The sequence below is a fragment of the Schistocerca serialis genome, chromosome 9 (genome assembly GCF_023864345.2).
Source record: "Schistocerca serialis cubense isolate TAMUIC-IGC-003099 chromosome 9, iqSchSeri2.2, whole genome shotgun sequence".
Taxonomy (NCBI): Eukaryota; Metazoa; Arthropoda; class Insecta; order Orthoptera; family Acrididae; genus Schistocerca; species Schistocerca serialis.
In genome coordinates, this window is record NC_064646.1 from 356,943,889 (window position 1) to 356,967,724 (window position 23,836).

The 23,836-nt window shown below is 44.5% G+C and overlaps 1 protein-coding gene across 1 annotated transcript in view; it reads left to right on the forward strand.

Moving 5' to 3' along the window:
* LOC126419614 (nephrin-like) overlaps window positions 1-23,836 on the forward strand; it is a 421,065-nt gene that overhangs the window by 245,163 nt on the left and 152,066 nt on the right. The window contains exon 4 of the mRNA XM_050086803.1: window positions 16,750-16,953. Within this exon, the coding sequence (XP_049942760.1) occupies window positions 16,750-16,953 (204 nt within the window). The remainder of the gene's footprint in view (window positions 1-16,749; window positions 16,954-23,836) is intronic.

The following is a 23,836-nucleotide window of genomic DNA, read 5'->3' on the forward strand; positions in this document are numbered from 1 at the left end:
CCCCGAATTGCTCTCCAACAGTACGAAGCAAGAAGGTGCTTTAAACATCAGTGTAGCCCTGTGCTTTGATAGTGCCGCGCAAAACAACCAGGGGTGCAAGCCCCTCTGCATGAAAAACACAACCACGCCATAACACCACCGCTTCCGAAATTTACTGTTGGCACTACACACGCTGGCAGATGACATTCACAGGGCATTCGCCATATCCACATCCTGAAATCGGATCACCACATCGTGTATGGGGATTCGTCACTCCACACAACGTTTTTCCACTGTTCAATCGTTCAATGTTTGCGCTCCTTACATCAACCGAGGCGTCGTTTTTCATTTACTGGCGTGATGTGTGGCTCATGAGCAGCCGCTCGACCATAAAATCCAAGTTTTCTCACCTCCCGTCTAACTGTCATAGTACTTGCAGCAGATCCTGATGAAGTTTGGAATTCCTGTGTGATGGTCTGGATAGACGTCAGCCTATTACACATTATGACCCTCTTCAACTGCCGGCGGTCTCTGTCAGTCAACAGACGAGGTCGACCTGTACGCTTTCATGCTGTGCGTGTTCCTTCATGTTTCCACTTCACTGTCACATCGGAAACAGTGGGCCTAGGTATGTCTAGAAGTGTGGAAATTTCGCGTACAGACGTATGACACAAGTGACACTCAATCATCTGACCACGTTCGGAATCCGTGAGTTCCGCGGAGCGCCCCATTCCGCTCTCTCCAGATTTATAATGACTACTGAGGTCGCTGATATGGAGTACCTGGCTGTAGGTGGCAGAACACTGCACTTAATATGAAAAACGTGTGTTTTGGGGTGTCCAGATACTTCTGATCACATAGTGGATATATTAATGATTTGCCACTCCATATTCACGAAGATGTGAGACTAGTTCTTTTTACTGATGGTACAAGTATTGAAATCACACCCAACAGACAAGAATTAGCTGAGAAAATCATAAATAATGTCCTTCAGAATATTTTGTGGATCTCTGCAAATGGACTCTAGTTGGCACAGTTTATACAGTTCTGCATTAATAAATGTAGAGTCTGAACAGAAGTTTGTAGCTAAAGCAGAATGTTACAAACTTTTATATGAGTGCACTGATGAAAACTTGATTTTGGAAGAAACACATTGATGATCTGTAGAAACGTTTGAGTTCATGTACTTATGCTATTAGGGTTATTGCAAATTGTGCCCATATACCTACAACTAAATTAGCTTACTATGCCTATTTTCATTCACTGCTTTTGTATGGCATCATATTTTGGGGTAATTCATCACTAAGGAAAGAAGTATTCATTGCACAAAAGAGTGTAATCAGAATAATAGTTGAAGCCGAAGCAAGATCAATTTGCCGACCTTTATTCAAGAAACTAGGCATATTGACAGTAGTTTCACAATATAGTTATTAACTTATATAGCTGGTTATTAATAATCCATCCCAGTTTAAAAGCAATAGCAATGTGCACAGCTTCAACACTAGCAAAAAGGCTGATCTTCCCTATTTTGTGTTAAACCTAACTTTAACACAGAAACGGGTGAATTATGGTGCCACAAAAGTCTTTGATCACTTACCAATTAGCACCAAAGATCTGATAGATAGCCGACCAATATGTAAATACAAATTAAAAGACAATCTCAGTGACAACTCCTTCTGCTCAATAGAAGAATTTTTGGGTATAAATAAGCAATCTTTTTTTTTAGTGCTTGACTTATGGCATACATAGAAAACTTTTTGTTAAACTGACACGTTCCAAATTATTACGAAGTGTCGTATTCATGATCTGTGGAACAAGTATTAATCTAATGTAATCTGATGGAGCCTTCAGTGCTTTAGTGAAACAATGTAACTCTTCATCCACATAATCTACATCTACATCATTTTCTGCAAGCTACCTAATGGTGTGTGACGCAGTGTACTATTTGTACCACTAGCTGGGCCCTTCAGCCCTGTTCCTCTCGCAAATAGCGCGTGGGAAGGATGATTGCTGGTAAGCCACTGTATTGGCACTAAATTCCCGAATTTTCTCCTCATGATCATTACTCGAGACGTGTGTGGGGAGACGCAATATGTTGTCCGACTCTTCCCGGAAAGCAATCTCTCGAAATTTTAGTAGTAATTCGCTCCGTGATGCACAACGCCTCCCTTGTAATATCTGCCACTGGAGTTTATTGAGAATCTCTCGTGCCGACTAAATGCTCCCGTGACGAAATGTGCCGCCCTTCGTAGGATCTTCTCTGTCTCCTCTAACAGTTGTGTCTAGTAGGGATCCCATGTAGATGAACAATACTCAAGAATCGGCCGCAAAAGCGACTTATGGGGCGCTGCCTTCGAGAGTTACAGATAAAATGTTCTCGGGCTTCGAGCCGCGTCCATTGGTTAAAAGTCCACGACCTACCGCCGAGTTCTCATCGGCCATCGTCAAGTCACCACTTGACAATGGCCGAGGCGATCTCGGCCGAGAGGTCATGGATTTTAAACCAATGGGCGTGGCTGGAAGCCCGAGAAAAATTTTATCAGTATATATCGCCACGAAACTATGCATTCGCATAATGAGTTAAATTTCCTTAAGATTCTTTCTATGAATCTGAGTCTGGAAACTGCTTTTCCCACTATTTTACGTCTGCCAGAGCATGCACCATTCATCAATTCTCAGCAGGTCGTTCTGCAAATCGTTACTATCTTTTGGCGTTGCTACTTTGTTATACACATCCGCATCGTCTGCGGAAAGTCTTAGAGAGCATCCGACGCCTTCTATTAGATCATTTATATATACTGTAAACAGTAACGGTCCTATCCCACTTACTTAGAGTACTCCGGAAATTACCTTTACATATTTGTTCCGTTAAAAGTCACGTGCTGAGTTATGTCTGCAAGGAAGTTTTGAATCCAGTCGCAATTCTGCTCCGATACCCTATAAACCAGTATTTGTTTTGCTAAACGGATATGCGAAACGGTGTAAAATGCCTTCCTGAAGTTTAGGAACGCGGCGTCAATATGAGCACCGCTGTCTACGGCGCTAAGAAACAGAACGAGGTTATTTTCGCAACTTTGCTAAATCCATGTTGATTTTTTTATAGAGGAGATTTTCCTTCTCCAAGAATGTGATAATTTTTTAGCGTAAAACATTTTCCATAATTCTACAAGAGACTGGTATCAACGACATAGGCCTATAATTGCGTGCATCTGTCCTACGGTCCTTCTTAAAAAGGGAAATGACCAGCGCTTTCTTCCAGTCGCTAGGTACTCCTCTGTTGTTCAAGCGATCTACAATAAATTACAGCTAGTAGGGGAATAAGTTCTTTCGCATAATCTTTGTAGAATCTTACAGGTATCTGATCTGGTCCTGACGCCTTGCACTAATAAGTGACTCTATTTAAGATTCCAGAGGCACTCAATTCCTTACAAGAGTACTGTCATGTCTGCTTGAAACGAACTCCAAACTCAGCTCCAGTACACCACATTTGTTCACAGAAGGGCGAAGAATGCTATTTTTGTAACAGATTTAGCAAAAATTCCAAAATTCTAGCCAAAAGAAGTCTATGTCTCCCATCTGACTTCGTGGTCATTAATTTCTTAAATGCAGCTAGTTTCATAACGCCTCGTACTAGCATCCCGGATAGTGGAACTAGACGAAAGACTGCACGAATTTATCATTTATTTCTTTTTATTTTGCATTTATTGACATTTTAGGAGAGCTTTCATTTGGTACAACGCCTGGAAATACTGCCAGAGATACTCTACATTTATTGAAATGCAGTGACGACATTTTCTTCTAGATATTTTTAATGGCTCTCTCTGGATATAGAATAGAATCAAAAGTATGAAAATAAATGTGCATCATAGGGAAAGAATTGATTTATGGGAACGGATAGTGGTGTTTATCATTTTTCATTGAGGTTTGTAACATAAATAGATTGTGATGGGCTTTTCAAAAATGGTTCAAATGGCTCTGAGCACTATGGGACTTAACTTCTGAGGTCATCAGTCCCCTAGACCTTAAAACTACATGAACCTAACTAACTTAAGGACATCACACACATCCATGCCCGAGGCAGGATTCGAACCTGCGCCGTAGCGGTCGCGCGGTTCAAGACTGTAGCGCCTAGAACCGCTCGGCCACTCCGGCCGACTGGGCTTTTCATTTATTGGTTTTTATGGTATTGTGCGAGTGCTATCACAGAAGGTTATCTATGCTGGAGAAAATGAGTGGAAGAAGTTCTGAGACTACGTGACAGTGATACTTAGGTGGCACTTACGACGAGCACCCAGAGTGATTTGAAATGATACCGGGCCGCTCTAAAGGATGGGTACTTTGGAAGACAGTTTAATATTATTGTATTTTTTGTGTTTGGGGCGTGACATAAGGAGTTGTTAAAACTGAATGATATGTCTGTGCGGTGGATTGGAGTTTTGCCTTGGTACAGAGTTTGAAAGCTTCGGGAATATAAAATTCGTTGGCCTGCCTTCCTGACAAAAATCATTAGTTAGAGATGAGTTATTGCGGATCAGCTTCCTCTCAGGGCTTTGACAATACGCTGAGCAATCCGTGAAAGAACGCCCGAACTGCCGACCGCGAAAAATGTTAGGAGGCAAAATAAATAAAGGAATTTGCTTGTAAGGTTCTTTCGACCGAAACATCAAGCGACACGTGACCCAGACGCTACAAAGCGATCCTGGAAATTACAGAAGGGACAAGGCAAATGCACGGGGCTGGCGTACGGAGTACCACAGGGGCGAAAGAATCCTTAGACGTGAAATGTAGCGGAGGCCCGTCAAAGGCATATTCAATAAATGTCGCTCGTCAGACGGCTGGCAGATCGTCTGCGAGCAGAAAGGAAACGGCTCTGCGACCCCTCCCACTGAGAGCTTCTCGTTTCCTTTAGGTGAGGCCGGGCCGATAAGCAAGCGTATGGGACACGAGGGTGAGAACGGACATTTTGAAAAAAAAAAAAAAAACCACTGGTTAAGTGCCCACACGTGCCCCACAGGACAGATTATGCCCTCTTTAATTAGGATTTCCGTCCAGTTACACGACTGAACAGCCGTCATCTACAGCTTCACGTGAAACCGAGATAAGGCCGCGGAATAACCAAGCGCTCAGGAAGGAAAATCCTTGTCATAGTCTTTGTAAGATTCTGCTCACCGATCACTTTTGTCGCCTTTCTCCTCTGGGCTCTGCGACGCAAATCTCAGAAGAAAGCGTCTTTGGTATTTGGGTAACACTGAAGGAGAATAATGGCGGTATCGGATATGAACTTTTACTGAACGCACAAGGAAACACTTTAAAAAGTCTGTTAACAAGTCCATATCTATTCTGTCTTTGGGATAGACTAGAAACATAATTTAAATATATAATTCAAGCTATAGTACTTGTCCTCTATCAACAGAGGAAGTACACATTAGATAGTTCTGTCACAGTGTCATGTAAAGTCGATTTGTATTTTCATTGTCATACACTTTGCTGTGCGCAGGCTTTCGAGTTGTGACGTATATACTGCTGTCAAAATCACTGAAACAATCCCGTGTTCGATATAAGTTCTTCTTTGATGCTATTTTGTCTGCTTGCGTGACTCTGTCGCTACTTATTTATGCAAAACATCTCCGATTAATCTGCTATGGCAGAGTGGATCCCGCTCGCTGCCTATACATGATGATTCTTTCTACGGTGTACAAACTCTACGGATTGATCGATGACAGGATACGGAACAAAACAAGATCTGATGAACTTATGTCCGGAAATGCATAGTTTCCATGACAGAGACCATTTATTCAAACTTACATTGTTACATACATGGCGGTCTGATATGCGCTGTGCCATGCAGCCACAGTTACAGTATATGTTGAAAATGGTTTCCATGTGCCTCAAAGCATGCGTGAATGAGCCGTAGCACATTCTGCCTACACATGATCACATCGGCTGGGCTGCACACGAACAGTGTCAAAGGCGGCATTGATACCCTGGTCCAGTGTCTCCACATCTGGAATGTGCTCTGCATACACAATACTTTTGAGGTGGCCCATTAACCAGAAATCGCACTAGTTGATCCGGTGAACGCGCAGGCCATGCAAATGGACAACATCGTCCTACCCATCGACCAGGGAAGGCACGATTGAGATGCGTCCGGACGTTAAGGGCAAAGTGGGCTGGAGCACCATCGCATGTCAGCCATATAACCCTTAGAATCGTCAGTGGCACTTCTTCCAGCAGCGGATGCAAAATCACCTGTAGGAAACGCCGATAGTTCCGGCCTGTTGGGCGACGTGGAAGAAAGACTGGTCCGAAAACATAGTCGCCAATTATCCCGGCCCACATATACCGGCTGCACCGATGGTGATGATTCGCTGTCATCATAATATCCTACTGTCTTACAGATGACTGTTATGAAAGTTGAAGTTACCACTCCACATAAAGTATGGGTGGCACAAATCTCAGAATCATGGTTGCCTAGTGAAGAAACAAATGACAAAACTCCTCCTGATGTGGAAAGTCTGTCGCTAGTAAGATCTGCAGACGCTGTAAGTGATAAGGGTAGTAACAACTGTCTGGGACAATGTTCCAGACGGTCGTCTGGGTTATTCTGTATTGGTGAGCCAATTGCCTGGTACTGACACCACGGTCCCCTTCCACAGTGTTAATCCCATTTTCCTCCAACTCTGTTGTCCGAAGATTTCGGCTGCGTCCCTCATTATGTCCTGCTACCTGAAACGACCCAGTCTCGGACAAACACTGTTGACTGTTGCCAACATTGACTGCTGTGATTATTGTCGGCGGGGAGAAGTCTCCTGATACAAACTTTCTGCCCGCCGCCCGTTGCCATTTGCCTTCCGTAAGTAAACACTATGTCGGAAGCTCTCGATTCTAATATGTAATCATTTTTGCAGAACGCTGCATCACATCCACTACAAGGTGAGTCCGCAAGAGAAGTGAATCGGACACAACATTACCAATTACTATGGCAGGAGAGCGCGCCAAGGCATGGCGTACGAGGAGCACTACCACCCTCTAGGAGGAAACCATACGTATTGTAATAGGGCTGAATTGTACAGCGCTTATTAGACCACAGTCTCCGGAACAAACTATGATTAAATAAATGGTCTCTAGCATGGAAACCATGGATTTTCGGGCATAAGTTAAGCGGACCTTTATTGTTCCGCATCCTCTCATCGTTCAGTCCCTAGAGTTTGACACGGTTCAAAAAATCACCCTATATATTTCAAAGAAATCCGTGCTGGTTGTTAGAAATTGAATACAGTTGCCTCTGAATTAAATATCGATAAACTTTAAAAATTAGACCACAGAGTCAGCGTTAACATGATTATTTCACTTGTTCGCAACCTCACTTATTTTGCTGCGATAAGAATACGAAGGATAGAATAAAGTACTATAAATTAATTATTGTAATTCAGTTGTGTTTTATCACGCAGGCGACTAGTTTCGAATTATAAGGTTCATTGTCAAGTTCGCCCTAATGAAGCTAAAATACAAAACATTACAAGAAAAATGAAAACTACACTACTGGTCATTAAAATTGCTACACCACGAAGAGGACGTGCTACAGACGCGAAATATAACCGACAGGAAGAAGATGCTGTAATACGAAAATGATTACTTTTTCAGAGCATTCACACAACGTTGGTGCCGGTGGCGACACCTACAACGTGGTGACATGAGGAAAGTTTCCTTCCGATTTCTCATACACACACAGCAGTTAACCGGCGTTAATGGTGCAACGTTGTTGTGATGCCTCGTGTAAGGTGGAGAAATGCGTACCATCACGTTTCCAACTTTGACCAAGGTCGGATTGTAGCCTATCGCATTTGCGGTTTATCGTATCGCGACATTGCTGCTCGCGTTGGGCGAGATTTAATGACTGTCAGAAGAATATGGAATCGGTGGGTTCAGGAGGGTAATACGGAACGCCGTGCTGGATCCCAACGGCCTCGTATCACTTGCAGTCGAGATGACAGGCATCTTATCCGCATGGCTGTAACGGATCGTGCAGCCACGTCTCGATCCCTGAGTCAACAGATGGCGACGTTTGCAAGATAACAACCATTTGCACGAACAGTTCGACGACATTTGCTGCACCATGGACTATCAGCTAGGAGTCCATGGCTGCGGTTGCCGTTGAAGCTGCATCACAGACAGGAGCGCCTGCGATTGTGTAAGTACACAATCGCAGGCGCTCCTGTCTGTGATGCAGCTGAACCTGGGTGCACGAATGGCAAAACGTCATTTTTGGGATGAATCGAGGTTCAGTTTGCAGCATCATGATGGACGCATCCGTGTTTGGCGACATCACGGTGAACGCACATTGGAAGCATGTATTCGTCATCGTCATATTGGCGTATCTCCCGGCGTGATGGTATGGGGTGCCACTAGTTACACGTCTCGGTCACTTCTTGTTCGCATTGAGGGTACTTTGAACAGTGGACGTTAGATTTCAGATGTGTTATGATCAGTGGCTCTACCCTTCATTCAATCCCTGCGAAACCGTACATTTCAGCAGTAGGGGACTGCCAAGGGGGAGGTTACCATGAGAAAAAGATTGAATAATCAACGAAAGGATAACGTTCTACGAGTCGTGGCGTGGAATGTCAGAAGCTTGAACGTGGTAGGGAAACTAGAAAATCTGAAAAGGGAAATGCAAAGGCTCAATCTAGATATAGTAGGGGTCAGTGAAGTGGGAGGAAGACAAGGATTTCTGGTCAGATGAGTATCGGGTAATATCAACAGCAGCAGAATATGGTATAACAGGTGTAGGATTCGTTATGAATAGGAAGGTAGGGCAGAGGGTGTGTTACTGTGAACAGTTCAGTGACCGGGTTGTTCTAATCAGAATCGACAGCAGACCAACACCGACAACGATAGTTCAGGTATACATGCCGACGTCGCAAGCTGAAGATGAACAGATAGAGAAAGTGTATGAGGCTATTGAAAGCGTAATGCAGTATGTAAAGGGGGACGAAAATCTAATATTCATGGGCGACTGGAATGCAGTTGTAGGGGAAGGAGTAGAAGAAAAGGCTACAGGAGAATATGGGCTTGGGACAAGGAATGAATGAGGAGAAAGACTAATTGAGTTCTGTAACAATTTTCAGCTAGTAATAGCGAATACCCTGTTCAAGAATCACAAGAGGAGGAGGTATACGTGGAAAAGGCCGGGAGATACGGGAAGATTTCAATTAGGTTACATCATGGTCAGACAGAGATTCCGAAATCGGATACTGGATTGTAAGGCGTACCCAGGAGCAGATATAGACTCAGATCACAATATAGTAGTGATGAAGAGTAGGCTGAAGTTCGAGATATTAGTCAGGAAGAATCAATACGCAAAGAAGTGGGGTACGGAAGTACTAAGGAATGGCGAGATACGTTTGAAGTTCTGTAACGCTATAGATACAGCAATAAGGAATAGCGCAGTAGGCAGTACAGTTGGAGAGGAATGGACATCTCTAAAAAGGGCCATCACTGAAGTTGGGATGGAAAAAATAGGTACAAAGAAGGTAGCTGCGAAGAAACCATGGGTAACAGAAGAGATATTTCACTTGATTGATGAAAGGAGGAAGTACAAACATGTTCCGGGAAAACCAGGAATACAGAAATACAAGTGGCTGAGGAATGAAATAAATAGGAAGTGCAGGGAAGCTAAGACGAAATGGCTGCAGGAAAAATGTGAATACATCGAAAAAGATATGATTGTCGGAAGGACAGACTCAGCATACAGGAAAATTCAAAAAAACAACCTTTGGTGACATTAAAAGCAACGTGAATTCCACTGTTAAATGGAGAGGAGAGAGCAGATAGGTGGAAAGAATACATTGAAAGCCTGTATGAGGGGCAAGATTTGTCTGATGTGATAGAAGAAGAAACAGGAGTCGATTTAGAAGAGATAGGGGATCCCGTATTAGAATCGGAATTTAAAAGAGCTTTGGAGGACTTACGGTCAAATAAGGCAGAAGGGATAGTTAACATTCCATCAGAATTTCTAAACTCATTGGGGAAAGTGGCAACTAAACGACTATTCACGTTGGTGTGTAGAATATATGAGTCTGGCGACATACCATGTGACTTTCGGAAAAGCATCATCCACACAATTCCGAAGACGGCAAGAGCTGACAAGTGCGAGAATTATCGCACAATCAGCTTAACAGCTCATGCATCGAAGCTGCTTACGAGAATAATATACAGAAGAATGGAAAAGAAAATTGAGAATGCGCTAGGTGACGATCAGTTTGGCTTTAGGAAAAGTAAAGGGACGAGAGAGGCAATTCTGACGTTACGGGAATAATAAGAGTCGAAGATCAAGAACGAAGTGCTCGTATTAAGAAGGGTGTAAGACAAGGCTGTAGCCTTTCGCCCCTACTCTTCAATCTGTACATCCAGGAAGCAATGTCGGAAATAGAAGAGAGGTTCAGGAGTGGAATAGAAATGCAAGGTGAAAGGCTATCAATGATACCATTCGCTGATGACATTGCTATCCTGAGTGAAAGTGAAGAAGAATTAAATGATCTGCTGAACGGAATGAACAGTCTAATGAGTACACAGTATGTTTTGAGAGTAAATCGGAGGAAGACGAAGGTAATGAGATGTAGTAGAAATGAGAACAGCGAGAAACTTAACATCAGGATTCATGGTCACGAAGACAATGAAGTTAAGGAATTATGCTACCTAGGCAGTAAAATAACCAATGACGGAAGGAGCAAGGAGGACATCAAAAGCAGACTCACTATGGCAAAAAAGGCATTTCTGGCCAAGAGAAGGCTACTAATATCAAATACCGGCCTTAATTTGAGGAAGAAATTTCTGAGGATGTACGTCTGGAGTACAGCATTGTATGGTAGTGAAACATGGACTGTGGGAAAACCGTAACAGAAGAGAATCGAAGCATTTGAGATGTGGTGCTATAGACGAATGTTGAAAATTAGGTGGACTGATAAGGTAAGGAATGAGGAGGTTCTACGCAGAATCGGAGAGGAAAGGAATATGTGGAAAACACTGATAAGGAGAAGGGACAGGATGATAGGACATCTGGTAAGACATGAGGGAATGACTTCCATGGTACTAGAGGGAGCTGTAGAGAGCAAAAACTGTAGAGGAAGACAGAGATTGGAATACGTCAAGCAAATAATTGAGGACGTAGGTTGCAAGTGCTACTCTGAGATGAAGAGGTTAGCACAGGAAAGTATCAAACCAGTCAGTAGACTGATGACAAAAAAAAAAAAATATGCACGACCGCATGTTGCAGGTCCTGTACGGGCTGCCCTGGCCAGCATATTTTCCAGATCTCTCACCAATCCAATTGAAAACGTCTGGTCAATGGAGGAGGAGCAACTATCTCGTCACAATACGCCAGTCACTACTCTTGATGAACTGTGGTATAGTGTTGAAGCTGAATGGGCAGCTGTACCTGTACACGCCATCCAAGCTCTGAATCAACGCCCAGGCGTATCAAGGCCGTTATTACGGCCAGAGATGGTTGTTCTGGGTACTGATGTCTCAGGATCTATGCACCCAAATCGCGTGAAAATGTAATCACATGTCAGTTCTAGTATGATATATTTGTCCAATGAATACCCGTTTATCATCTGCATTTGTTCTTGGTGTAGCAATTTTAATAGCCAGTAGTGTAGAAAACATAAAACTGCAATTCTCCAAATTTCATGAATTACTTACTGGATGCTTGGTTAGGCGACAGTCAATTTATTTCATGGCCGGATGCACTGTCAATTGTCTTAGAACTGTTGCTGCAGAATGTGTTTCTACGTTTCCGCTTTTAACGTTCTCGTAAGTGCAATAAGGGACCACGTCCTAATCACGAAAAACACTCCCACCCGTCCTTCCGTGGAGGCATTACACATGTTGTGAACTAATGTTGTTCACACATTTGCGAAACCCAGAATCATCCATGAAATCGCCACAGCGTATAGAGTGAATCACCACTTCAAATCACTTGTTTCCACTCATCCACGGTTCAATGACGTGTCTCTGTAGATCACCTCAAGCGTCACTTAGCACTGACTACAGAAGTGTCCTGCTCGACCTCTGCAACACTTTATTTTAGCTGAATACGAACAGTGTTTAACAGTGGCTGTTCGTGCACGTTTTCTCTTCACAGTCACATCACCAGCAGTGGAACTGGATAGTTGTAGAACAGCTCAGATGTTCCTGTGCTCTCTGACTTTCCTCACTCAGTACCAATCGCGACCGTAGGTCAAACGCTATGGCTTCCCACACCATCACGCCAGGTGTCACACAGCTGTGCCTCCCTAAAACATTGGAAGAATGGTATCTTTTCCCACGTCCCCGTCATTCTCACTGACAGTGGCCACCCTAGGTGGTGGAGAACGGCGAGACGTCGCTGAACGCAGGAGTTCACGATTCCAAATGATGACACCACTCCAAAAGCAGCTCTTTGTGTCGTGGTGTCTGAGCACACCTCCGCTCAGCCCAGTCTTCAATCGTCGCCGAAAACGACAGTTTCCTCTCCCTGCTGAGCCAGCAGTGCGATAGTTGTATTAGACAGGACTCTGAATAAGTGTTTATCGTCAACTGTATTCTGTGAGAAGTCACTAATATCTTTTTCTGTATCAAGTCATACGTTAATGTTTAGAGACAGAAATAAATATTCATGACGTTACTGTGGACATGGATACTTACAATGTTGAGTTATTTATGTTGTTCAAATCTTCAAATGTGTGTGAAATCTTGATACGCCTGGGCATTGATTCAAACTGAGCTTGGATGGCGTGTACAGGTACAGCTGCCCATGCAGCTTCAACACTATACCACAGTTCATCAAGAGTAGTGACTGGCAGCCTAGGCATGGAACGGTAAATCCATAGTCTGGCTGTTGTAGCTAATCTGCGACCAATGGTGTGGGAAGATGCAGATTGCGGCAGGGAGGTAGTTCGTTCTTACATCACGGCAGGTGCACATGCGGTGGGTTATTATGTGCTTGGTATATAATACGGCGATGCCCGCTTGTGGTGCTCAGACATGGTCAGTCGGAAGCCTGGTGACGAATACCCCTATGTAGTTGACCGGAACATTGATGATGTGTACGCCCGATCTCACTTACTGATTGGATCACAATCATAACCAAGTGTCCAAAAAAGCTAGATATTGCGGAATTAAGCCAACCGGCCAAATGGAGACCCAAAATCAAGCCGGTTTAAAACTATGGCAGGTACTGACAGTGATGTTTCACACAGGTATGTGGCATCTCCGTGATCTTCACAGTGATGAATCATTATCTGACGCCGTTCACACCCCTTGTATATCATACCAAGCCACGCACAAAGCTAATGCAGTCTGGAAGGCAACAGGTAACTGCAACTATAATTATTTACATAACTGCTGTTGGCTTGTACGTGTACGAAGTTCCATTGACATCCGACCATTTCGTCTGAGTCCTTCACTTTTCTCGTCCGGTGGCGTAGTTAAACAAAACTTTGGTGCAGACTGTTTTGATATAAGAAAAGCCAGATTAGTGCTGTCTCCTGCAACATAATGTCGGCTTTCTGTTAATATGTATTTTTTTTTTTTTTTTTGAAATCTGTGGTAAGCTCCTGTCGGACCAAAGTGCTGAGGTCATCGGTCCCTAGGCTTACAAACTACTTAATATAACTTAAACTAACTTCCGCTAAAGACAACACACACACCCATGCCCGAGGGAGGACTCGAAACTCCGACGGCGGGAGCCGCGGTGTATTGTTATTCCATCAAATGTCACATGGTACAGTGTTATAACTTAGACAAAGGTGGGTCAATTGTGTGTCCATATGTGTGTGCTAGTACTATTTACATCTAGGGCTCTTCTGGGGTAATGAGAGTTGCAGCCGTTTTCAGTTCCCAGCACGCCTGATGCTGTAGCGGCGACGGGTGGAAAGAGCGCCATGCTTGGATGCTTGAAGAATGAAATCTAATTCCACGTTTGCGAAATCGTGGCCCTTGTGCACATAAAAGATCTAATGGACGGGGTGAGCTGCGAGACTGTTTCTGAAGACAGTGAAGTGAAGGGGACTATGCCGTCGCTGAATAACGCTAGGGGGTTGATTTGAAGAATTTTTCTTCTGTGTAATGAATGGCAGCTAGCCTGGACGTAGAAAAATGGTAGTCAATGAAGATTAGCAGGAGAATCAGTCCTATGCACTGGACAATTTAGCCCTCATCGGTAGAGTGGTGGGTTCTTAGGTTGACTCCTGACGGAGGCGCAGTTGACATTACAAGACATAAAATGGTAGGTCACTTTATTATAACTTGAACAACTTACCCGCCGGAGGTTCGAGTCCTCCCTCGGACATGGGTGTGTGTGTTTGCACTTAGGATAATTTAAGTAGTGTGTAAGCTTAGGGACTGATGACCATAGCAGTTAAGTCCCATAAGATTTCACACACATTTGAAGATTCGAACAACATAAATAACTCAACATTGTAAGTATCCATGTCCACAGTAACGTCACGAATATTTATTTCTGTCTCTAAACATTAACGTATGACTTGATACAGAACAAGATATTAGTGACTCCTCACAGAGTACAGTTGACGATAAACACTTATTCAGAGTCCTGTCTAATACAACTATCGCACTGCTGGCTCAGCAGGGAGATGAAGCTGTCGTTTTCGGCGACGATTGTAGACTGGGCTGAGCGGAGGTGTGCTCAGACATAAGCAAGCGAGCTGATGCGGTGGCGTGTGGGAACCCTTACGGGACTGCCTATGCTGACTCCACTCACTTGTCGTTGCGTCTGGCAGCGACTATGCTTACTTTCGGTCTCATCGACAGGTACCGACCATGTTTTAGCACCTCGCTCTTCAGACGACACCACACTGTACAGTATCAGTGGTGTGTTACTTGACAGTCACCTCGATTGAATATTCAGGCGTAACATTGTAAAGTTATATATGAAATCGAACGAACACTTAAGGTCGATTGAGGGGAGGGGACTGGTCGACTTCAGTTTACTGCGACAATTCATGAAAGTGTAGCTCATCTATAAAGGAGGCCGCATATAGTACATTTGTGCTACCCATTCGCCGGCCGGTGTGGCCGTGCGGTTCTAGGCGCTTCAGTCTGGAACCGCGTGGTCGCTACGGTCGCAGGTTCGAATCCTGCCTCGGGCATTGATGTGTGTGATATCCTTAGGTTAGTTAGGTTTAATTAGTTCTAAGTTCTAGGCGAATGATGACTTCAGAAGTTAAGTCGCATAGTGCTCAGAGCCATTTGAACCATTTGCTACCCATTCGTGAGTCCTGCTCGAGTGTTTGGGATCCTCACCAGGTCGGATTAAAGGAAGACATCGGAACGATTAAGAGAGCTACTGCTAGACTTGTTATCTGTAGATCTGATACACGTGCGAATGTTATGAAAACGCTCCGTGACGTAAAATGAGACTCCCTGGAGGAACAAGACCTTCTTATTCGCGAAACATTATGGACGAAGTTCATAGATCAGGCATTTAATACTGTCTACAAGAAAATTCTGCTGCCACTAATTTACATATCGTTTTGATGAAAATTCTGGCAAATTAAAACTGTGTCCCTGACCGAGACTCGAACTCGAGACCTTTGCCTTCCGCGGGCAAGTGCTCTACCAACTGAGATACCTAAGCACGACTCATGCCACGTCCTCACAGCTTCAACTCAGTTGGTAGAGCACTTGCTCGCGAAAGGCAAATATCCCGAGTTCGAGTCTCGGTCCGGCACACAGTTTTAATCTGCCAGGAAGTTTCATATCAGCGCACACTCCACTGCAGAGTGAAAATCTCATTCTGGAAACATCCCCCAAGCTGTCGCTAAGCCATGTCTCCGCAATATCCTTTCTTTCAGGAGTGCTAGTTCTGAAAAGTTCACAGGAGAGTTTCTGTAAAGTTTGGAAGGTAGGAGACGAGGTACTGGCAGAAGTGAAGCTGTGAGCACGGGGCGTGAGTCGTGCTTGGGTAGCTCAGATGGTAGAGCACTTGCCCGTGAAAGGCAAAGGTCCCGATTACGAGTCTCGGTCTGGCACACAGTTTTAATCTGCCAGGAAGTTTCATATCAGTGCAGAGTGAAAATCTCATTTTGGAGATAGAGTTTTGATGTTATTCTGTTATATTACAACCAGTTTCAATGTCTCAGTACACAGTCTTCAGGCCTTAATCGACGCCGAGGTGGTGAGCTCCAGTCGCATACACGATCCTATCAGTGGGCAACATCTATGAACCGGCTTCTGCAGAATACTGTAACAGCGATGTTGTGTCTGTAGTTGGTAGTTAAATGTTGCAGAAACAACATCACTGTTACAGTATTCATAGATGTTGTCCACTGATGGGATCGTGTGTACGACTGGAGTTCACCCCCTCTGCGTCGGTTAAGGCCTGAAGATGGTGTACCGAGTCACTGACATTGATTGCAATATAATAAAAGAATATTAAAATGACGGCACTAGGTGTTTCACTTTATTATGCAAGTGAACGGGTGAAGTCTCACAGACCATCAGTCAAAGGATAGACACAGAAAAACGAAAGAGAATGACGAGCAGAGCAGCTTCTGGTGTAGACCGTATAGTGACTTGCGTGGTGTGTGTGTTGAATATGGGTGCAGAACTATTTAGCTTACTATGTGGTGGTGAAAATGTTTGTTTAACAAGTTGTATCAGACGGTACGAGGTGGAAAGTTGCTCATTTAGGTCGTAAAGTGAAATTGCAGCTGATTTTTAGCTCAAGATCAGAGAAGACTGACGGGTGTGTGTTTCGTCTGGCAGGCAAGCCGGAGCCGAGGGTGCGCTGGCTACTGGACGGCGAGGCGCTGGACGAGGAGTGCGAGAAGAACGCGGGTGACGTCATCGAGAACAGGCTGACGTTCCGCGCGGTGGCGCGCAGCGACCTGGGCGCCGCCTTCACCTGCCAGGCGACCAACACGCGGCTGGCTGAGCCGCGCGAGGCCACCATCCGTCTCGATCTGCACCGTGAGTACCGCAAGCCTTCTTTGATGATCTCAAAAGACTGGACGCGGGTTAAAGTCCTGCTGGGAGCTCTGAGGAGAGCAATAACGCACAGCCTCAACCACGAGGTCTTTGAAAAATCCATGGCCAATGAGCAGTCTGGACGTGTCTCATAGAAATTGGGGAGGGCTTGTCTACCAAAGTAGGAGGGCTGAGTCTTTGAAATACTTCGGAAGTCTGTGCATGGGCCATGCCACTAGGCAGTCTGTCACAGAAACAGGGTGAGGTTTGCCCACATAAGTGAGAGGGCTAGATATCGTTAGGAAGAAATTGCTGGAAACTCTGACTATAAGGGGAACAATGCAGCACCGAGCGAGGTGCCTCACTGGTTAGCACCCTGGACTCGCATTCGGGAGGACGACGGTTCAATCCCGCGTCCGGCCATCCTGATTTAGGTTTTCCGTCATTTCCCTAAATCGCTCCAGGCAAATGCCGGGATGGTTCCTTTGAACGGGCACGGCCGACTTCCTTCTCCGTCCTTGCGTAAACCGATGAGACCAATGACCTTGCAGTTTGGTCTCTTCCCCCAAACAACCCAACCCAACAACGCAGCACAACCTCAGATATGAGGTATATACACAGGCTGTAACTGAACGTGTCTCACAGCAAGCAGGTTTTCCTTGTCCACCTAAGTAGGACGGTTCACGTTTTTTGGAATGAAGAACACCTAGGAACTTTGGCTATGAGGTAACCATGCAGTGCTACCCAAACCATCATGTCTGTGCAAGGCCACATTCAGTAAACAGTCTGGACATATCTCACAGAAACTAGGTCATCTACATAAGTGGGAGGATCGAATATTTTTGGGAAGAAACTGCTGAGAACTAACTGTGACTATAATGGAACTTTGCGGCTCTGCCTTTACCGTCAGGGAGAGAGGCGTCAGTCCATTCCCTGCTTGACACATCTCATTTTATTAACTAAATTACATTAATCAGTGTTACAGTCATGTTTTTGACCCTAGATTTATAATGGTTGCTAATTACAGTAATGAAGTCAGTGATTGTAAACATCAAGCCATATGAGATAGGAGACGAAGTACTGGCAGAAGTGAAGCTGTGAGGACGGGGCGTGAGTCGTGCTTGGGTAGCTCAGAAAGTAGAGCACATGCCCGCGAAAGGCAAAGGTCCCAAGTTCGAGTATCGGTCCGACACACAGTTTTAATCTCCCAGGAAGTTTCCTCAAGCCATATAGAAGACTACTGTTTGCGCCTGCAGGCGTCAGCGCTTCGCATCTGAAAACTGAGAGCAGTGCTGCTATCTGTCAGGATACCATTATCATCAGCGGATCTTATAATTGAAATCCTTTCTCTGTGAATTTCAATCGCACTCTTGAACCTTTCTTTTATTTCCATCATTGCTTCTTCTGTCTATACACTGACTACTAGATGCGAAAAACTGGATCTCTGTATTACACCATTTTTAATCCGAGCACTTTGTTCTTTGTCTTCAATTCTTATTGACCTCTGTTGGATCCTGTATATACACTACTGGCCATTAAAATTGCAAACACCAAGAAAAAAATGCAGATGATAAACGAGTATTCATTGGACAAATATATTATACTAGAACTGACATGTGATTACATGGGTGCATAGATCCTGAGAAATCAGTACCCAGAACAACCTTGATGCGCCTGGGCATTGAGTCAAACAGAGCTTGGATGGCGTGTACAGGTTCAGCTGCCCATGTAGCTTCAACACGATACCACTGTTCATCAAGAGTAGTGACTGGCGTATTGTGACGAGCCAGTTGCTCGGCCACCATTGACCAGACGTTTTCAATTGGTGAGAGATCTGGAGAATGTGATGGCCAGGGCAGCAGTCGAACATTTTCCGTATCCAGAAAGGCCCGTACAGGACCTGCAACATGCGGTCGTGCATTATCCTGCTGAAATGTAGGGTTTCGCAAGGATCGAACGAAGGGTAGAGCCACGGGTCGTAACACATCTGAAATGTAACGTCCACTGTTCAAAGTGCCGTCAATGCGAACAAGAGGTGACCGAGACGTGTAACCAATGGCACCCCATACCATCACGCCGAGTGATACGCCAGTATGGGGATGACAAATACCCGCTTCCAATGTGCGTTCACCGCGATGTCAACAAACACGGATGCGACCACCAAGATACTGTAAATAGAACCTGGATTCATCCGAAAAATGACGTTTTGCCATTCGTGCACCCAGGTTCGTCGTTGAGTACACCATCGCAGGCGCTCCTGTCTGTGATGCAGCGTCAAGGGTAACCGCACCCTTGGTCTCCGAGCTGATGGCCCATGCTGCTGCAAATTTCGTCGAACTGTTCGTGCAGATGGTTGTTGTCTTGCAAACGTCCCCATCTGTTGGCTGAGGGATCGAGACGTGGCTGCACGATCCGTTACAGCCATGCGAATAAGATGCCTGTCATAACGACAGCTCGTAATACGAGGCCGTTGGGATCCAGCACGGCGTTCCGTATTACCCTCCTGAACCCACCGATTCCATATCCTGCTAACAGTCATTGGATCTCGACCAACGCAAGCAGCAATGTCGCGATACGATAAACCGCAATCTCGATAGGCTACAATCTCACCTTTATCAAAGTCGGAAACGTCATGGTAAGCATTTCTCCTCCTTACACGAGGCATCACAACAACATTTGACCAAGGAACGCCGGTCAACTGCTGTTTGTGTATAAGAAATCGGTTGGAAACTTTCTTCATGTCAGCACGTTCCAGGTGTCACCACCGGCGCCAAGCTAGTGTGAATGCTTTAAAAAACTAATCATTTGCATATCACAGCATCGTCTTCCTGTTGGTTAAATTTCGCGTGTGTAGCACGTCATCTTCGAGGTGTAGCAATTTTAATGGCCAGTAGTGTAGTACTAAACCTTATTCGTCTATGGGAGACCCTGTTTTTGTTTTCATGAGAATTTTGGACATCATGCAATATTTTTCACCATCGAATACTTTTATTATGCCAACTCGTATGAACGTGTCTTGATTTTCTGAAGTTTTGCTTCCACTGTGGTGCGCAATGTCAGAAGTGCCTCCCAGGTGCCTCTACGTTTCCGATACAAAAAGCGATCGTTTTCTAACATAGTCTCAATTTTTTATCATTCTTCTGTATATTACGGTTGTCTGTAATCAGGATATACACGGACGAGCCAAGACATTGTGACCATATGCTTAATAGTTTGTCTGTCCGTCTCTGGAACGAAATACATCACTGATTCTGCGTATCATGGATACGACAGTTCGTTGGAAGTTTTGTAGAAGTGTGTGTCATAAGATGAACAGGTCATGTAATTCGCATAAATAACAAGCGACTAACATGCGTACGTGGAGATGGGAGTCCGCTAGCGGCTTGGATAGATTCCATCAGGTTACATCAGGCGAATTTGGACGCCGAGACATTAACGTGAGGTCACTGTAATGCTCGTCGAACCCCTGTAGCACGGTTCTGGCTACGAGACAGGGACAATTATATTGCCGAAACATGAGATCACCGTCGGGGAAGACATCAAGCATGAAGGGATGCTGCCGGTTCGCAGCTGTCAGCGGGCCTTCTATAACTGCCACAGATCCAAGGTAAGAGCAAGGAATATCTCCCACAGCATAATACTCTTACACTAGCCTTTGTCCGTGGCCCGCTGCACGTTTAGAGCCACCGTCCATCTCGATGAGACGTTTGTAAAGACGACCATCGACCTAGTGTACCAAAAATGTGGTTCATTCGAAGAGCTGACATGTTTCCATTGATTGAGGGTCGAATTCCGATGGTCTCGCACCCACTGCAGTCCTAATAGACGATGTCGTTGGGTCAGTATGTGAAGACTTAGGTGTGGTGTGCAGCGGAGCTCCGTGTTGAGCAGTGTACGATGAACGATGTGCTCCGAGACACTTGTGCTGCATCAGCATTGTGCTCTTTCGGCAGAGATGTCACAGATCGCCATCTATCCTTCATTGCAGAGCAGACAAGCTTCCGTGGACATGCAACCATTTAGCGCCTAGTGGTAGTCCTCCGATCCCTTTACGTAGATGCTCACGACAGGAGTACGTCAACAGTCACCAGCTTCGCCGTTTTCGACACACTCGTTCACAAGTCCCGCGTAATAATCTACCCTTTGTTAAAGTCTTTTATCTCATTGCATATCCCCATTTGTACTCATATCTTCGCTATGGTGATCCACCGTCCATGTCTGTTCCGCTTAAATAATTTTCATTTACGAGGTCACGGGCCTTCAATGGCACCAGGCGGCATCGAAGTCGCGGTGGGCAGTGCTCATAATGTATGACTCGTCAAGTCAGTGTGTAAGCTGTCAAACTGAGCCGGCCGTGGTGGTCTCGTGGTTCTAGGCGCGCAGTCCGGAACCGTGCAGTTCGAATCCTGCCTCGGGCATGGATGTGTGTGATGTCCTTAGGTTAGTTAGGTTTAAGTAGTTCTAAGTTCTAGGGGACTGATGACCACAGCTGTTAAATCCCATAGTGCTCAGAGCCATTTTTGTTAAACTGATTGTGCGGTAGTTCTAACGATTACCTGTCTTTCCATCTTCGGGATTGTGTAGATGATATTTACCCGATTGTCTGATGATGGATCTCAAGTTTCACACCAGTTTGTACAGTCGCTTCGTTGCTACTTCCTCCAGTGATACAGTGATAGTAGAAGAAAGTGCAACAGTACACAAAGACTTTTTTTTTTTTCTGTCATCAGTCTACTGAATGGTTTGATACGGCCCGCCACGAATTCCTTTCCTGTGCTAACCTCTTCATCTCAGAGTAGCACTTGCAACCTACGTCCTCAATTATTTGCTTGACGTATTCCAATCTCTGTCTTCCTCTACAGTTTTTGCCCTCTACAGCTCCCTCTAGTACCATGGAAGTCATTCCCTCATGTCTTAGCAGATGTCCTATCATCCTGTCCCTTCTCCTTATCAGTGTTTTCCACATATTCCTTTCCTCTCCCATTCTGTGTAGAACCTCCTCATTCCTTACCTTATCAGTCCACCTAATTTTCAACATTCGTCTATAGCACCACATCTCAAATGCTTCGATTCTCTTCTGTTCCGGTTTTCCCACAGTCCATGTTTCACTACCATACAATGCTGTCCTCCAGACGTACATCCTCAGAAATTTCTTCCTCAAATTAAGGCCGGTATTTGATATTAGTAGACTTCTCTTGGCCAGAAATGCCTTTTTTGCCATAGTGAGTCTGCTTTTGATGTCCTCCTTGCTCCTTCCGTCATTGGTTATTTTACTGCCTGGGTAGCAGAATTCCTTGACTTCATTGACTTCGTGACCATCAATCCTGATGTTAAGTTTCTCGCAGTTCTCATTTCTACTACTTCTCATTACCTTCGTCTTCCTCCGATTTACTCTCAAACCATACTGTGTACTCATTATACTGTTCATTCCGTTCAGCAGATCATTTAATTCTTCTTCACTTTCACTCAGGATAGCAATGTCATCAGCGAATCGTATCATAAATATCCTTTCACCTTGTATTTTTATTCCACTCCTGAACCTCTCTTTTATTTCCATCATTGCTTCCTCGATGTACAGATTGAATAGTAGGGGCGAAAGGCTACAGCCTTGTCTTACACCCTTCTTAATACGAGCACTTCGTTCTTGATCGTCCACTCTTATTATTCCCTCTTGGTTGTTGTACACATTGTATATGACCCGTCTCTCCCTATAGCTTACCCCTACTTGTTTCAGAATCTCGAACAGCTTGCACCATTTTATATTGTCGAACGCTTTTTCCAGGTCGACAAATCCTATGAAAGTGTCTTGATTTTTCTTTAGCCTTGCTTCCATTATTAGCCGTAACGTCAGAATTGCCTCTCTCGTCCCTTTACTTTTCCTAAAGCCAAACTGATTGTCACCTAGCGCATTCTCAATTTTCTTTTCCATTCTTCTGTATATTATTCTTGTAAGCAGCTTCGATGCATGAGCTGTTAAGCTGATTGTGCGATAATTCTCGCACTTGTCAGCTCTTGCTGTCTTCGGAATTGTGTGGATGATGCTTTTCCGAAAGTCAGACGGTATGTCGCCAGACTCATATATTCTACACACCAACGTGAATAGTCGTTTTGTTGCCACTTCCCCCAATGATTTTAGAAATTCTGATGGCATGTTATCTATCCCTTCTGCCTTATTTGACCGTAAGTCCTCCAAAGCTCTTTTAAATTCCGATTCTAATACGGGATCCCCTATCTCTTCTAAATCGACTCCTGTTTCTTCTTCTATCACATCAGACAAATCTTCATTCTCATAGAGGCTTTCAATGTATTCTTTCCACCTATCTGCTCTCTCCTCTGCATTTAACAGTGGAATTCCTGTTGCACTCTTAACGTTACCACCGTTGCTTTTAATGTCACCAAAGGTTGTTTTGACTTTCCTGTATGCTGAGTCTGTCCTTCCGACAATCATATCTTTTTCGATGTCTTCACATTTTTCCTGCAGCCATTTCGTCTTAGCTTCCCTGCACTTCCTATTTATTTCATTCCTCAGCGACTTGTATTTCTGTATTCCTGGTTTTCTCGGAACATGTTTGTACTTCCTCCTTTCATCAATCAACTGAAATATTTCTTCTGTTACCCATAGTTTCTTCGCAGCTACCTTCTTTGTACCTATGTTTTCCTTCCCAACTTCTTTGATGGCCCTTTTTAGAGATGTCCATTCCTCTTCAACTGTACTGCCTACTGCGCTATTCCTTATTGCTGTATCTATAGCGTTAGAGAACTTCAAACGTATCTCGTCATTCCTTAGTACTTCCGTATCCCACTTCTTTGCGTATTGATTCTTCCTGACTAATGTCTCGAACTTCAGCCTACTCTTCATCACTACTATATTGTGATCTGAGTCTAT